Here is an 18,133-nt window from a genome sequence, read left to right on the forward strand (position 1 = left end):
CTTACCATTTTATGACCTTATTAAATCCACGAGCATGCATTACATTGAAATTATTTCCACAAATGCAAAGTAGTTGGTCAAACAATATAAATGAAAGACTTGAAATGAGGCAATGCTGAAGTGATCTTAGTAAGTATTATTTGTTCCTGTGTTAAGAATTGAAATGTTAACTTCAAATACAATAATAGACTGCTCAGAACTATTGTGTTATGTTACCGTCCCAACTTCTTTTTTTTTTTTTTTTTAACCTTTGACTAGAATATGATGTCATGGGAGTCAGGAATTGCAAAGCAGTGTTACCAGATAGCTCCCTCAATTCCCACAACATTTCACAGCGTTTTTCATAGGTCGTTTTTTGTTTTGTCGTCTAAATCATAACCGACTTCCTTCATACTAATACAGAGGATGTCAGTTAAAGAATCTCTTTCTCATACTGTTCATCTAAAGTTAGCCTTTTGTTTTTGACATAATGTGATCGCTAAAGACAAATAGGTTTTAAGTCTGTGTTTTTTGACTGTCTTTACAGGTAATGTTTATAGGTGCTTCTTGAAAATATGATGCAAGAAGAACTCTGAGTTGGGTGGGACCATGCTATGGGGCGTTTGTGAGCCTCTGAGCCCAAGTCACAAAATCTAGTTATCGGTACTAAGAAATGAGTATGAGACATGGCTGGACCATAGGATTCCTGTGAGGCTGAGTTAACTCATGTTAACATGACAGTCCTGTTGAGAGCCATAGACTGGGAACATTATGTTAATGTGAATAAAGTTTGTGCTATACTGTTTTATCAAAACAAAGCAGCTTGCTTTATTTAGGAGTGAAATACTGCAAAAGTGAAAGACATAAGCAGGGAAATATGCTTAAGTTTATATTAGCCCCTAGGTTTCTGTGTAGTGTGTATGTTATTCTAGATTTTTATTAGAGATTTCATTCCATCTGACTGCAGGGAAGATGAGAGCCATTCTGATATTACATAGAGAGGGAAATAAGTGTTCTGCAATGAAAATGAGAGCAAAAAATGAAGGTTCTGGATAGACATGCCAGATCTTTTCAAAAAAAGATCTGGAATTCTGGATTTTCATTTTCTTCAATCAACAATTAGTTTTTCAGATGAAAACATTTGCTCTTTGCTGTAATATACACGCTAGTAAATTCCTTCTCCCTCGCTTTCAGTGGATTGTCCTGTTTGTGAGGTTGCTATTCCAGAGCAATATATAAACAAACATCTGGATAGCTGCTTGACAAGAGAAGAGAAGAAGGACAGCCTCAGAAGGTAAGAAACAACTTTAAGAACTTTTATATGCATGTAGCCATTTTTCTGCACTGCTGAAATAAAAAATATTAGTTAATGGGTTATAATACAGTGGATTGTGTTTATTTCTTGGTTACCTGCCGTATAGATCACTCTAAAATCACTGTATAAATATGATAGGGGTGCTTTTCCGCTCTCAAGTAAGTATGTGGATTACCAGCAGAATCACTTTTTGGCTTTTAGTGGCAAGAAAACACTGGACAATGTTTTAAAGAATTCAATTCAGGGAGTAGAACTTAGTCTGTACATTATTCTCATCACCTTTCTGCTCACTAGCATTAAAATTCTATTCAGATAATACTTATTCCCATTTTTCACTTGGTGAATGAATTGCTTCCCCCAATTCAGTTGGGCCAAAAGACAATTGCTTCACTAGCTGTCAAGTTAAAAAATAAAAATTGCACCTTACTCTGCTCACTGTGGTTCTTTTCAAGTTTCCCCAGTCAAGGTTGTTTCTTTAAGATCTCCATTTCCATAAGACGAATGCATGCCTTTGACGTTATGCCTCCGCCCTAGAATTTGTCATGGTCACGACATTCACATCAGAAGCGTAGATTTCAGTTTGTTTTACTTACTAGCATAAATTTAGGCCATTATTATTTCTAACTGATCAGACTTAAGAACTGCAAGGGACTTTTACTGCATGCAGTATTACTGCATACTTGTATTTCAAATCCCTCTGACCTTGAATTAGAAAGTAATTTTATGTTAAAGCTCTTATTTTGCCCAAACATGCTTAGAATGCAATCTATAAGCTAAAGGACTTCAAAGATGAGTAAATGGTAAATTAATATTGAAATCTGATGTTAAATTTTAATTTTCATTTGGGATGTTTTTAGTGTTTTCCCTGTTCTTAATGAAGGGAAATAAAAAGCCAGATCTTTCTTTGGTGTCAAGCCCATGTCCCTAACAGAATTTTAAACTTTGCTTATTTTATCTAGACTGCTTGGATCTTAAGAAAGTATCATGCAAGATACTTTTCCTTAGGGACTGGCTGTTGTGTATTAAATGCTGGCTTTTTGGCAATGTGTTTATTTTATGACAGTGTTGTTCGGGTTTCCGTAACAGCACATCTCTAGTTCTTCTCTGAGGAATTTTAGCTCTGTTTATTCTCAAATTAGGAGCACATGGCATGCTATGTTAACAGTTGAGCAGTATTTCAGCGGAACTGATAATTTAGTCCCCAAAACCTGCACAGGAGTAATTATAACAGGTAAGTGTACGTTCACAAAGAGCACTGCATTTCTCAAGGATGGGAGAAAAACCCCACCAACATTAAGATTCAAAACTGTTGTCAACTGTTTTCATGTAGCTGTCTGCTTGCAAAGCTGTCATCATTCTTCTAGGTCATGATACAAAGCTCTTTCAGGGCTTTTAAAAGATTTAATTATTCAATGACATTTTTTATATTTCCCAAAAGAATCTGAAAAAAGTCTTTTCCTGAAAATTGTATTGTGGTAGTGCATCTTTTTTTGCCAGCTGTGCTACAGGGGCTATATGAGAGTAAATGAATTAATGACAATTTTACAGAAGTTTGGTTTTGGTTTGGTGTTTTTTTTTTTTTTAAACTTCAAAATATATTTTCAATATGTTAAGTTGAAAGTGATGAATACAGTTTTCAAATAAGTCTCTAACAATGGGAAGCTGTTAACTTCTCTGTAATTCAGAGCAGTGCAGCTGAACTTTATTTTGCTGCAGGAAGAAAAGTGTCTCTAACTAAATGCTGTTCTTCTGTAAATTATTTAAGTTGAAGAAGATGAGTGAGGCAGTAGATGGATTTTGGTACCTTTCTTGGCTAGTTTGAGTGTATTTCACCAGGAGGTGTAGGGAAGACTGAGCTAATTTGTGCAGTAGGAAACTGGCTAATTTTAGATGACAAAAGTTGTAGTAGGACTTGAATTTTCTATGGCAGTTGCATGTAATGAAGATGTTTTCCCCATTTATGCCAGGAACGTTGAGTTCTTCTGACACAAGGCAGTGTGAAGGAGTAAATTTTAGTTTTAGATGTTATTCATCTGAGCACACTATTAATTCTCTTGAATGTCACTTTCTGTATTACCAAACTACCCTTCTGTTAGATGGAAACTACAGATTTGCTTTCAGGTACATGACTGTATCTTTCTCAAAGTAATTTTCCCAGAAAGCTGAAAAGCCTCCTACTTCAAGTTTTGGCTTCCAGTTTTCATGCTTTTAAAACTTCACCAGCTGATTCAGGTAAGACATGGCCAGTACCTGGGTGGAAAACCTGTGTTTCAGCAGTGTGAATCCAGTACAATTCCTTTTGAATTCAGAGTGAGTGTAGGCTTGATCCTAATGAAGATGAACAATATGGTGTTTGCTGATGTGATTCTGAAGCCTTTGCTGTAGATATTAAAAACAGAGCCACAGTACTTGTTACACGACCAGTTACATGCATCACTTACTAAAGAAAATCAGGCCAGATCTACTGCTTTCTGCATGTTTGAAATTTTCTTTGTGGTAGATGGAAAAAGTGTTCTGGCTTCCTAGAGCTGTTGCTGTTGCATCTGTGATACACTGTGTAATTGGTTGTGTGGCTGTCATGGCTGAAATTATTCTTTCAGGTATTTCTTACCCAGAGTGGGTGAAATACCCTGTAAAAATGTAAGTCAGTATTTTGATTTTCATAGGAGTATTAATTAAAAAAAAATTATTTCCTTTTCCTTTTGCAGTTCTTCTCACAAAAGGAAGTCCATGTCTAAAGTTGTTTACAACTTGCTCTCTGATCGTGATTTGAAGAAGAAACTAAAGGAACATGGTCTGTCTACTCACGGGACCCGACAACAGCTCATTAAAAGACACCAAGAATTTGTGCACATGTATAATGCTCAGTGTGATTCTCTAAATCCCAAATCAGGTAAGTTAGAAATTCTAGGAAAGTTGTTACCACCATCGCAAACTATTTGTATGCATTTCTCCTTCTCTTAGTTCTCAGGGTAGGAATAAGGCTGGTTTGAATATTTGGGAAAACTGGAGCTGGAAGAATTTATCTTATATAAATCAAGATTAATACAAAAAAGGAAATTTAATGAAAACCAGAAATGTCTTGCTGTACTCTGGAAGTATCCAGCAAAGATGTAAATTTGTGTTGAAATTCTTTGATACTTCCTGGTTTACTAACCCTGTTCTGAAAAATGTGCTGTGTTTTTATGAACTTTGCATTTTAATGAGTGTCTCCAAATTGGACTCCGAGGCTGTTAGTCAAAAAATTGGAAATACCTGAGGTTCTTAGTAAGTGAATAGACTATTAATTTATGTTTTGTTCTGAATTTGTTCTCTTCCTCCTATGCACTGAGACTTTTATATTTTTATTGGATTTTACTTCAAAATTAGATTTCTTTTTGGAGATGACAGGTAAGGGTAGAATGAATTAATAAGAAAGTATTAATGTTTTGCTGGAGTTTATATCAATTTAGGTGTTTGGCAGCAATTTTATACAATTAAACTTAGACTATATATAGCATTAAACAGCTGTATGGGATAAGGAGAATGTGTTTTAGTCTCTAATGTGAGTGCAATATAAACTTCCTTTAAACAACAGTCTATTGTTTGCATGTGCTCAGGCTTAATGCTTGGAAAATGCCAGGGCTGGAACAGGGAGGATGAGATCCGAGTAGGGTATTCGTGCTGCCTGGTTTTGTATGCAGTGTGGCCATTTTTAAAATTTTGAATAGCATGTATGAGCTAGCAGGACAATTGTCCCAGCTCACCTTGTTATATTCTATTTTATATAAGATGAAAACATGCATCTTTTTTAAAGATGTGTCATTTGCCATCTCTCAGTTCAGTTCTGCAAGTGGTACAAGTAACAGCACAAATACACTGGCGTGTGTGGGTGAGAGATAGGCATCAGATTTACATTTCTTACAGAAGTTGTAAACAATTCTGAATGTTTTTGTGTGTATTGAAGGGCTCAGAAATTATTTGGACCAGATAAATTTTTGGTCTTGCTGGCAATGGGACTGTAGGGAACTGAATGAGCGAGCAGGGCAGCGCAGTGAGCTGGGAGCTGAGGAGCCGCTTGCACACAGCTGGGTTCGGCATCTCTCTGGGTCAGATAGCATACCACTGCAGGTGCACAGCGAAACTTTACATTTGCTATTTGTTGCTTATCTATAACAAGAATAATTTGAGGCCGGGGTGAGAAGTACCCTTTGAGAAGGATGCCAGATTTAAACACAGTAAAAAACACTTAATTCATCAGTTACCATTTAACAAATTTGACAATATAGGAGAGTGTTTATTTCAAGTGAATATTAGAAGCTCGTATGTTAACTCCGTGCACATGTGGTTTTATATGTGATCAGATGATCAGAAATGCTGAATATCTACAACTTCTACTGTGGCATTTCAAAAATAAAGTATGCTTTTGGTGTTCAACTCCTTTATTAAACAGGCAGAACCACCAGATGCGGTGCTTTTTGAAAAATAAAGTCAGTTGCTGAAGACTCTAAATATGAATTTAGCAGCCAAAGTTTAGGCTCCTGCTTTTTGAAATCCTGATTTTGCTTACCAGCTCTTGGCTTGGATTGTGGGAGCAAGCGTATGAGAAAAGCGAGTTTGCAACCAACACTATTTGCTTTTTCATTTTGCTTCTTTAACCATTTTAAGAACTTCACGAAGAAGGTTAAGTGCCTAAGTGATTTAGGTGCCAAGTGTCACTGCTTAGTTTGTGCCTAAGCGCTTCCGAAAATAAACATAAATGCTTTCAAAAAGTGTTTTCCTGGACTTCAGGAAGTCTCTGGGATGAGAACCAGCCCACGCAGTTAAGATTGCGTTTGACTTCAGCAACGATAGAAGTTTAGGAAATTTGTTGTTTAAGTCTGCGAGAACAGCACTTGTGTCAGAATTTCAGTCACGATATGATTTATGTTAATCTTGGAAATTTAATTAAACACTCTCAAAGCCCCTCTCCGAGTTCCCCAGGGGCAGGAGTAGACATAAAGCTACTGTAGGTCGTGGAGGTACGCCATTATCCGATGGGTAAACAGGAGCAGAGCAGTTTTGAAGTAGAAGTGAGGAGCGGGCTGGTCGGGAGCCGCGGCAGCTCGGGGTGAGGGGAAAGGAAGGGTCGCGGGGCTGGGGCTGCGCTGCTGCCCTTATGCCGCAGCAAGGTTGGCGTGAGAAGTGGACGCCGGTTCTACGGAGCCTCATGTCTGCTCAGGGCATGCTAGAACTGAAGCTGTGCAGTGCAGGCAGTTCTCTGTTAGTCCTTTAATGTGCTGGGAGCTACTCAGCTCTTGGGGCGATTCTTCACTTGATGCTGGTGATGAAGTAGCGTGAAGTCCCTGTCTGCGTTGTTCATCCAGGCTAGCTAAATGAAGAGTTTCACAGTGTGTTACAATGTACTTCAGCTAGTCTGCCCTAAATAATGCAAAACTTCTACTGAGTTCTGGCTAAATACCTATTTCTAAAGGGTGAATTATTAAACTACCACTTAAGATGCAGACATGCATTTTCAGTGGTAGCAGTGAGCCTAAGGTCGCTATATAATACAAATAGCTGAGCTTCTGAGGAAGCATAGGTGCCAAATTCCTGGATTTTTTGCTTAAACCAGTTTTGAACAGGTTTTATTCCTTCACAGCTTAGTAAGTTTCTTGTTCTCTGGATACCTTACTGTCTAGTGAAAGTGTTTGTTTTACTAAATACCCATAGCTACCTAGTAGCTCTGTGAAAATGATTAAGTGTAGAAGCAGATTTGTAAAAGTAAATGTCAAAATAAACCATGCAGGGTCCTGCATAGCTATAGTTTTAGTTAAAATATTAACGCACACAGTTATGTCTGTTTATGTGCTTTTGAGGTGTCAGACTTAATAGTTAGAGTAGGTTGTAATTCATCTTTGGACGGTGGATTTTGGACATAAGCCTGCAGACAGTTTTATGTTGCCTTGGAAGGTAGTCCTTGGAGGTAAAAATAAGATAAACAGTAGATGTCATTATTTAATCTTCCGTTTAAAGATACATTATAAAATGGAAACCTTTTACAAAAGATATGCCTGTACACAACAGAAACACTATAGTATGCTAGAGTAAGATTCAAATACAATTTGAAAAGACTACATTTTCCCATGAATTTAATACAAAGGAAATGAGAGCAATGGCCCGGGAGGTGGCTGAGAGCCAGCCACCGGCAAGCACCGTGCAGCTTGCCGCAAGGCACCTTGGCCAAGGCCCGCAGCTCCCGACCTTGCCTCCTGGTCCTGAGTCTCGGGCACTGCCTCTGCTGCTCAGCTGCTCCAGATGGGAGAGGTTCCTCTGCATGAACAAACGCCTGCTGAGCACTGGTGTAAAACCATGCCGTTTGGATTTGCCTGTGATTGGAGTCTGAGTTTTCACTGTTGAAAACCTAATGCCGGTTTGTCTCTTTGTGATTTAAATTCATGGTAGTTTCATTCAGTGCTGTTACATCTTTTTATTTAATAGCTCCTGGTTTAGTGATCCCTTTCTTGTGTTTTCAAACAGTTGCAGAGGTTGTTAAAGAGCTGGAAAAGAATGAGAAGATTCGGGTTCAGCTTGAATTTAATAAAACCGGTGAAAATGTAAGTTAATTATCTTTGTTCTCAAAGAGGGGGATGGCTAGGAGAAATTGCACAGTGGGCAGTGAATATGTTTGCCTATCGCTTTATTATGGGAATTTCCAGATTCCCAGGTTGCATGTTGGAATTCACGTATATCATCTTACAATCAACATGATTTTCTCATACCACTCATTTGTCATGGCCAGTTTTTCGTGTACTGCTGATGTTTCTATACCCAAACCATTTAAGTAGGAGCATTTTTTGATTGCAATAAAAATTCTTGAGAAATGTTCCCCTTGGTCACATTGGAGGATTTTGAGCCTCCATGGCAGTGTGGGGAATATTTGGCTTCCTAGAATTCTCCAGGATTTAGCTAGCAATTCCTTGCTTCCATATAAGCAACGGTGCCTATTCTTTTCCCATGACATAGGATACTTTTGTGACTTTTGGAGCATGTTTGCTGCACGGTATTAGGACATATTTTATGGTCCACACACTGGGTGTTATATGGGGTGGCTTGGCTTAGTCCTGTTGACTTTGTGAAAGCAAAGCAAGATGGCGTATATACGTAGTTTAAATACATATTACTGTCTGCAGATGAGATGGTAAGTGCTGGTGGGGGAAAAACAGACAGCTGATCCTTCTTCCAGTTTTAAGTCTCTAGTTTTAGAGTATGCAGCTTTATCATCTTTTTGTTTCTGTAAATAAACATTTGTGTGATTTCTGTAGAGCTTGACCTTCACAAAGGACCTGACAGAGGAAGAAATAGATGAGATCCACACTGATTATCGTAAGTAATACGCAAGTTTCACTTCATGTTTCTTTTAAAATTCACCTTCTTTTCCTTTGTACTAAAATATACACACAAAAGTGATGCTTTTTATGTGTGTGTGCTTCCCCCGCCCCCCATTTAATACATCAAAGCTGGAAGTTTTCTGTTTGGGCTAAAACTTCCTCTTTGAAACTCAGTCTGACATTTGACAAAACTCACTGCCAGGGCTGGATAAGATTATGGAAGCTGATTGCCTCGTTAGCACATCTCCATTTATGTGCTTTCTACTTACCTTCTGAATGGCCCTCCTATGTTTGTTGGACATAAAGAACAGCAAAGTAGAGTTTTTCTGTCTCCCACGCTGGATGTGCGATGTGTAGTTGTAGAGGGTTTCACTGGGAACCCTCAGGCATAAATAAGGAGCAGGACTTCTCTGAAAGGACTCCCTGAGACCCCAGCAGTGCTGGGGGTGCATGCTGGCCATATCCCCTTGAGCTGCCTGGGCTGCTGGCTGTCACGTGGAGGGGAAGCTCTGTTTCGATGTCCTGCTCTGCATAAGACTCTCCGTGCAATTCTTACGATGCTGGTTTTGAAGAACAGAAGAGCAGTTGTGACTGCAGTGAAAGCTGATCGTGCTGTGCTTGTGAGATTTCACCCTTCCTTGCCCCAGATTTTTTGGCATGTTCTCTGAGAATAATCTGAATTACTCAGAGGTTCATGTAAATTGATTAATTATTTTGCCAGTTCTATACTTTGTTAAAACTTGGGCTTGCAGCATATGAATCTGTGTGTATTAAGTCACTGACTGTTTAAAAAAAAAAAAAAAAGCTTATTACCTACTGTTGTGTCCCTGTGAACAGTGGCATGCACTCCTGAGTGTTTTTATATATATAGAATTTTCTCAGCTTCAGGTTTGATATTGTTTTCTCCCTTTTTTGAGGTTCTGGGCACTGTATGACTTCTGCTCTGCAGACAGGTCTGCTGGCCGTGAGCCCTCCAGCAGCGCCAGCCTGGCTCAGGCATAGCTGGGCCACCCCAGAGGGAGGCATCTGTGTGCTGAGCTGGCGAGATGGGGTGAATGCTGGCTGTCATTCACCCCTGCACTCACCAGTATACCCCCTAACACCGATACTCGGTTTTCCCATTACTCAGGATATTCCCTTCTCCCCTACATTCTTAATGATTGCACATTGGCTTTGTTTGAAATGTGCCTCTATTCTGGGTGGTGGTTGGTCTTCCCAAGTCCTCTAAGTCATCCTGTAGCAGATAATTTTGTATAAATCTACTCTTTCTATACCTTATTTTTGTAGGTTTGCTGTCCAGTGCAGAGTGACATTAACTGACAAGCAATGTCAGTAGTTTATATTTAATATGGCATTTCTAAAATGTTTTATGGCTGCATGTTTCCTCAACTGTCTGGTTTTTATGCTTCTACAGTTGTCAAAGTGGCCCTTACTGCTAAAAAGTATGTTTTAACTGAGCCAGAAATGCCTTTTCCATATTTTATTTGTATACTGTGATTCTCAAATCATCCAGGGTTTCACAGCGCTCCTCACATTCGCTCCCTTCCTTCATACCCCTCTCCACAACCACTCACACATTCCTGTCTCCTCCCTGCACCCTTTTCTACTTTCCCCTCCTGTCCAGCGCTGTGATTTTGAAGTGATCTTTTAAAAAGAATACTCCGCTCATTTGGTTGACCTCTTCCCCTCCATCCTGTGCAGGCAACTGGAATTCAGTGCAAACTGGGTGATTTTTTTTTTTCTGGTTTTGTTGTTGCTGTTTGTTTCATTTTTTTACACTGAGTCCCCTCTGTTTGTGCAAGAGACCAGTGCCTGTGTTGGTTATTAAGCCTGCTTCTTCCCTGACAGAATAACAGCATTTATTTTGGGAAGTGTAACTGGAATAAATATTTAAGGGAAAGAAGAGAAGAGTCAAAAAATAAGACAAATATCACAGGGAGAGCTATAGTTCAATTGTACAATTTTGTGGTGTTGGGGGGGGGGGTGTTGGTGGTGTGTTTTTGTGTTTTTTGTTTGTTTTTTTTTTTTTTTTTTTCCCCCAACAGAGAACTGATTCCTGCTTAACTTGACCCTGGGAAAGCACAGTATTTTAAACTGTGTTTCTCCTTACCATGTGCTTTAACTTGAGAACAGTGTTTTCTCTCTCTGTGCAACCATCTAACCATCTTTATGGTTATTTAGAAGCAAACGTTCTTGTGACAGTTAAAGATTGCAGGACTTGCATCCTGTTGTAGTAATTTAGTACAGAAATGGCTAATGTAAACTGATTTTTCCAGATGATTTCCTGACCCTTCTTTGTGTGTTTGTACACAGAAAGCACTACTTTGTATTCAGCTCCCTAGTGGTGTTTTATTATTCACAAATTCTTTCCTGTTGTTTCCCACTCATTTCGCTTCACCTGCGCTCTGCTTGCACGCTCAAACGTGGTAGTTAGCCATGTAATGCTAAAACAATATTCAATGAACATTAAACTTCTCTGCTTTCAGCCACAGAAGAGCAAAGCGATGAAGGGACAACTTGTTCTGATTATACTTAGGGGTGTATTTAAATCTGTAATACGGTCATATTTCCTGTGTTTCCTTGCGTTGCTACAGGCATATAAATTATTCCATAATGCTGCTAGATTTAGCCTTGTTGATTTTAGTTGGGTTTCTGTGAAGGCTAAATAAGGGCCTAAATCTTTAGCAGATTTTTCCCTTGCTTTTTGTTGCTGTTCCTGAGAATATATTTTTTTAAGTGTACATGCACTGTTTGCAATTTTGAATCTTAAGCGTTCTCCTCTGATTCCAAGTAACTGGTTAATAATTACTCTCTTGCCATGCAGAAATCTCTAGCAATACAATGCAGGAAAAAAAAAAAGTAAAATAATATGAAAAGTATTAATCCCAAATTGGGTATTTCCCCCCCCAAGGCTTTAGTAGCTCTGCAAAGATCAAATCCAAAGTTCAGTGACTTCAGGATGGCCCTCAGAGCAGAGCAAATGCCTTGTAACTGGCCGTTCGTGCTCTGCTCGTTAGCGTTCCGCTAAACGTGGAAGGTGAGTCTGAACAAAAGCTGTCTGAGGAAGGTACGGGAATTCACAGTCAGCTGTGAGCATGTTCACCCCAGTCCTTCTCCCCGCAGACGGGGAACGTTTGGGGGTGGCAGGGCTGGCATGGACTAACCCAGGAGCGAAGGAGCTGCGAGGGGATGTGCCGCTGTGGTCCGGTGCCCGCACAGCTCTTTGTAGGGCGGTGCTGTCACCAGAGGACTGATCCTATGCTAGAGACCCACTTAACTCGCTTTTTAAAAATTTTGGATGTGCACAAATTCCTTGTAAAGCTGGATCCCTGGTTGCGTTCGTGTTGCAACCTTGCAAACAGCTGTACTGCGTGACTGGCGTGGGGTGCGGAAACAGTCAGCCGGTTCTGCAGCGGGCCGCTGCGCGCTGCTGGCAGCGGCCACAGGGGACTGGTGTTGCTGGCCCCTCCTTTTATTTTCTTGATCTGTTGTACACGTTTTAGAAGAAGAAGATATTAAGTGCTGTCTCAATTTTCCAAAACCAGATATTTTATTGAGTTTATATGTCTATACAGTTTCAAAATTATCAAGACCACCAAGTGAATAAATTAGCCTCAGGCAGCTTAACTGAACATTTAAAAGTCTTAAAAAAAAACCAAAAAACAAAAAAAAACCCCAAAAAACAGAGAGAGAGAGGAAAAAAGAGAAGTTAGAAAAATATTTTAAAGGGAACATATGGTTTTAAAATTAATAAAAAGTGATGACCAAAGAGGTAAATGTTAACTAGTGTCAGCAAATTATTTCTCATAAAAGCAATAGGGAAGAAATCATAAGCATGAAAAAAGAATTGACATTAAAATTAGAAGACAGTTAGAAATTAAAAGAACTTTTATCAAATACCTTTTTTTCACTGTAGCACAGATGGACTATAAAAAGCTTTATTATACAATGATGGGTTTTTTTCCCTTTAATTTACAACATTTGCACCCTAGGTCCCTAATTCACAGCTGAATTAATGGATTAATTAACTCTGGCATAAGTTCTGAATAAAAAACCCAACCATATACTTCTTGTTCTGTATTTCCATATGAAACACACAACACAGTGGAGCTATGTAACAGCCTTGTTGAAAAGCAAGATAAAATAGCTGTGATAAAACCCTTTTTTTGGCCGCCTTCTCTTCTTTACAATTTCCTATGCTCTTGGCAAATTGCAAATTACACTGTTGGTATTTTTTTTGCCTTTTTTGTGTGTGAAGTGTTTTTGAAATACCAATTAATATTTTGGCTTGATGAACCTGAGGCTGGTTTATACACTAGCTGGGAGCTCTGCTTGAGCAGCCCCCAGAGTCTGTGCCTGGAAGGTGCAATTAAATACACTGTCCCCTGCAGTAGTTTCTGTCCGCTCCTCGAGAACTCAGTGACACCCTCAACCCTGTGTCAACCTCATTCTGCTTTTTTCATGGTCAGGCTTCTATTTAAAGAGTTAAAAAACAATCTACAGGAAAAGAAATACATTTGTTAAAAAAAAAAATTTATTCTGTTGCTCTTTCATTTGCAATGTTATTCAGAGGCTTACTGATTTATGTTTTGTGTTTTAAATATTTGTAGTTATATTTGCGGTTGTTTTATTATTGAAATGCCTGTAGTTTTATGAAATGTGCATGGTATGTTGTTTCAGCGCAGTGGTGATTTACAGTGTATCTGAATAGTGCCTTGCTTTGCCAGGACATTTCTTTTTTACTTGAAAAGCTTTGTAGTTACACCATAAAACAAACCAACAAAAAATAGTAATACTGGAAAAACTGAAGTGCCAAAGGAATTATGTAATGAATGTGCAGCGAAAGACAAGCATCTGGGATAAGAACTTTCTTTTTATTAAAGGAGTTGTTGACCTTATGTGGCGTTTTCAGCTACACAGGGAGAAGGAGTTGGTTTTAAATCTGTTTCCTTCTGTGGGGCAGAACTTGAGATGATTTTATCTTGGCTTTTCCTCTTTCCTGTCACAGCAGCAGGATGTAGATCCGGGTTAGCTGCAGCGATTATTTAAATGTGCTGTACCCCACGCAGTACTCGGCAAGGGGTGTCTGCTCCTCGAGGCGCTGGACCACCCTGTCTCCACCGCCGCACACGCCCTGGGCTGGTGTCAGGTGCCCTGGCAGTGCCGAGCAGGATGCTGAGGCCAAGCGGTGCTGTGAGAAGGTGTGTCGTGGTTGAGGAGGAGGTCAGGGCTGTCCGCGGGGCAAGCCAGACCCCACTGTCGAGCCAGGACCAGGAGGGATGGGGGAGTGTGGGGAGCAGGAATGGAAGAAGGTGGAGAATGGCCCGTGCATGCAGAGGAGCGTGGGGTGATGGGGAGATGTGGGTTGGAAACCCGGGGAGTGCCCGCACTGCAGCGGCGGGGAAGGTCGGGGTTGTTCCTGCCTCTCCTTACCCCGCAGAGGAAAAAGAAGGTAGTTCAGAGACTGATTTCAAAAAAGAAAACAAAAACAAACAAACCAGAAAAGTTATGAGGGAGTTCTTTGTTTCAGCTGGGCTCGAAGTTGATTTCCGAGTACCCCGATCCACCAGGACGTTTGCTTTGCTGTCATGAGTTAGACGTTGCTCTCGGCACTTGTGTGTGAAGCTTGTGGGTGCACCCCCAGTGCAAGGGGGTGCCCGGGCGGGCTGGCTGCGTGCGGCAGGATGGGCCAGCTCTGCAGAGCCTGCAGGCTGGGTGGCAGGTGGCCCAGTTTGCCCATCGCTAGCCCTCGGCGTTTGTTCTGAGGATTCTCGTTCACTTTTCTGCCCATCTCTCTGCTGGGGTTTATCTTAGTCTTTCCTGCAAGTGTAACTTGGGCAGCGTGTGTGTGGCTTTTACAGAGCAGAGACTTTAAACAACATTCAGTTCTGTGTGTGCAAAGAAAGAAAAAGGACTGCGTGTGCGCAGTGATGTGTATAAGACGAGGTGTACTCTTTTCTTGGGAGCTGCTTTATTTAGCCCATTGCTGTGTCCCGATTGCTGGGAAGCTTTCCTTGCAGATGGCATGCGTGTGCTGCCGGCCTTCTGCTGTCGGCGGAGGAGGGAGCGTGGTGGTCCCCTGTCACTGCGCGGCGTCCTGCTCCCTGCAAGGATGGATCAGAAAATACTCCAGCTGGGAGCTGGGATTTTATTGTGTGTTGGACCTCTGAAGTCTCCACGAGCTGGTTGTCTGGACACTGTTGGGAGAGGCAGTACGGAGCCCAGAGGAAGGGTTGTGTGTGCTTCACCTTCTCCTGCCGTTACAAACAGTTGCCTTGCCCCAAGGACATTTTGGATGTACATCGGGCCTTCCTGCCTCTGACGTGGAAAACGTTTTGAATGCTTTTTCCGTAGGCTAAAAATTAGGCTAAAGGTTTTAGCTGAAATACTTTATTTGTCTCAAAAGGACAAATCTGTTTCTCAGAGTGACTTTTTGTTGGAAGTCATTCCAAATAAAGGAAGTTCATGTTTGCTGCCTTCACTATAACATACAATATAAAGCCATGCATATGGACTGATAGCTTTTCATGCTATACTAGCTGTGGGTAGCTACAGTCATATACAGTCATATAGAAGTTGGTGTGTTCTGCAGGGAAAACAACGTGTTCCCTTCATGCCCAGTGAAGGTTAGGTAATCCGCGTTGTCTGTCTGAGGAGACCAGGTATTTTCCCAGCCTCTGAGTAAAGAATTTGAAATATCTAGATTAAAAAAATAACATTGCTTTGACTGAATACCAGAGGATTGCTTAAAACATACTAAGTGATTGAAAGTGCAAAGAGTATGCCAAAGAGCAATTAACTGTGATTTAGAGGATTTGAATCAAAACAGTATAATAAGCATGACACAAAGGCTTTCAACATTGCTTTACTGCAGAAATGGGGGGAAAAACCCAAAGCAACTTTAAAGCAATTCACAGGGTAGTTGTGATTTTACTCTTTCTCTCTAGCAGAGTGCTCCTTGCAGGACTGCCTAGAACTAAACCATACGACTAAGAGCATCATCTGGATGCTCCTTGAACTCTGACAGGCTTGGTGCTATGACTACAATATTAAATGTTGTCACAATGGTAATTGCAATACTTAACAAGTTTAGGGAAAGAAGACAGGTAATATAAAGAAGAAACAAACACAGATCTGCTGTGCAAAAATTAAGTTTTCATCTGTGCAAGTGTTCTTGACTACTGGGTAACTCTGTAAAAGCATAGGCACAGATTTGGATCACTAATAGAATATGAAACATATTGCAGCGATGAGTTGGTTTTCATTTGCTGTAACAAAAATGTTTTTAATTCAGTATTTTGTGTTTATTTCTGTTGACATCCTTTTTACTGTTTATGGCATACCTTAAGAGTCCTGTGGCAATAATCAGTAATGCACTGTTATGTTTCAGGAAACAAACACAGAAGTGAATTTCAATTTTTGGTGGATCAAGTAAATAATCGGTGGACAAAAAGTGGTAAGAGGAAAACAGAAAGTGCTGAAAACAAAGAAGAAGTCACTGTCAAAGAATCGCCAGTGGCCACAGGTTAGTAATGTTGTTTAATATAGTCCCCCTCTTCGATCCACACTAATAAGTGGGGGGATTTCCCAAAGAAATGTTCCTTCCTCCCATTATTCTTCTCCTACAGTCCTTAAGGGGGGAAAAAAAGCCTAAAAATCAAACAGACCCTAAAAAGATTGACTGCCATTGATTTTAGTGTGATACATAAGCACAACCCGTAATAAATACATGATTTGTTTGATTTTAGTGGGATTGTGTATAGATGTGCTTTATTTAGATGCATATTTTAATTAGCTGGTTGAAATGGGATCTTAGGTTCCAGTCCAAATCTACTGAAGTTGCTGAGAGTGGGCATGTGACAATCGGCATCTTTGAAATGAAGGTGATCATGGGTATTGCTTGCTGGGTTTCAGCTTTTCTGTATCATTAATATGATAGGGAGTCGGTAATTGGGAACTGCAAAGATGTTTGTGTGGATTGGAACACGTATTTATTTGTCCTGAGGTTGAAGCAATAAAATACTTGGGCTTCTTTTAGGCTGTTTATACGTATGTTGCCTCTTTTTTTTTTTTTTTTTAATTTCCTTCATTTTGTGTTTATATACTTCAACATAGTGAAAAGTGGGAATGCACGACTGCAGTTACTCAGTTCTTTATGAGTTCGGAACAACATCCATCATATGTTTGTTATCCTCACTACCCACAACAAAGAAATACCCATGTGTGCTTTTAACTTGTTCCCTGTAGCCTTGTTCAGTCTCATTTGTTTTATGTTATTGGTTGCTTTGGCAGTGTACGTATATCTTTGAATGTGTGTTTTAGAAGAGCGTTCCTCAACCTAATATAACTTATGGAGTCATAATCTACTCAAGATACTGAATTTTGGAGAGAATTCCATTGACCAGAATTGGATGCGCTGTTGTCTCTATCCTTGGGAAAATATGGCAGTTTAGTTTGCATCAGCTCTCACAAATCCCTACTCTCTTGAGTTGAGCTGAACTAATCTTCAGCTGTCTCCTGCGCTGTCTCCTCTAGCAGAACTCTCAAGAATAAAATTAAATGAAAATACCAATATAATAGTATGAATTTTATCCTTATCGTTTCATGCAGACCTTGATGCAATGCATAATCCTTTCCATGTGAAGGGTAAAAATTAAGGAATCTTGAGGATGAAGTTTATCTTGTTTGACATGATTTACAGTGATGTTCATCTTCTATAGCAGAGACAGAAGCAATTTGTTATTAGATAATGGGATCACAGACTTTGAAATATTAATTTCTAGCTATGCTCTGTGGAGAGATCGTCTACTGTGAATTACTGGGTTTCTATGTCTGTGTAAGCTTTTTCTTTGTGCACTGAACCGCAGACTTTGAGAAGCTGAAATAAAGCCATATAGTTTTTCCAAAAGAGTGCTCAGGTAGAAAATAACTTATGTCAGGTGTATCAACCTGTATCGTGTTGACTTAAGTACACGATACCACCTCGTCTGGTTCTGACAAACCTGCAAAATATTCATTACACTTTTTGTGCACTGAGCGTTCAATAATCTTTGAAATTTCAGTTTCTAGTTTTATGCCAAACATCTGCACCTGGTTGACTGTTTGTAAACCATTTAAAAAACAAAACAAAAAGAAGATTTATGGGTGAAGGAAAAAATGCCTAAAGCCTGTTTCATCAGTGTTCCTTATTAACAGCAATTACCTTTTTATTAAACTGGAAATTATCATACGTGAAAGAAAGAAAACCAGCAGTGGTCTGATGCATTGCCATTCGAAAGCATAACTGCTGAGAAGAGCAAAGGTTTCATATGCATTCCTTACCCACTTTATTCGGATTCTGATGGAAGTAGTGGAAGAAGAATTAAATTAGTGGAAGAAGAATTAAAACATACTTTTTTTTCTTTAAAACCTTCATGTCTCTTGTTGCCCTCTACTGTAGTATTGGTTGATGTAATTTAAACCTCACTGAAAATCTCGCTCTGTTTTTGGT

General features: G+C 39.8%; 1 protein-coding gene across 2 annotated transcripts in view; it reads left to right on the forward strand.

The window, feature by feature from the left end:
• RAD18 (RAD18 E3 ubiquitin protein ligase) overlaps positions 1-18,133 on the forward strand; it is a 62,672-nt gene that overhangs the window by 16,667 nt on the left and 27,872 nt on the right. For both annotated transcript variants that reach the window (XM_075514461.1, XM_075514459.1), the window contains exons 6-10: positions 1,174-1,273; positions 4,003-4,187; positions 7,793-7,869; positions 8,578-8,638; positions 16,034-16,168. In XM_075514461.1, coding sequence (XP_075370576.1) covers positions 1,174-1,273; positions 4,003-4,187; positions 7,793-7,869; positions 8,578-8,638; positions 16,034-16,168 — 558 coding nt within the window. The remainder of the gene's footprint in view (positions 1-1,173; positions 1,274-4,002; positions 4,188-7,792; positions 7,870-8,577; positions 8,639-16,033; positions 16,169-18,133) is intronic.

This window comes from Mycteria americana, chromosome 11 (assembly GCF_035582795.1).
Source record: "Mycteria americana isolate JAX WOST 10 ecotype Jacksonville Zoo and Gardens chromosome 11, USCA_MyAme_1.0, whole genome shotgun sequence".
Lineage (NCBI taxonomy): Eukaryota > Metazoa > Chordata > Aves > Ciconiiformes > Ciconiidae > Mycteria > Mycteria americana.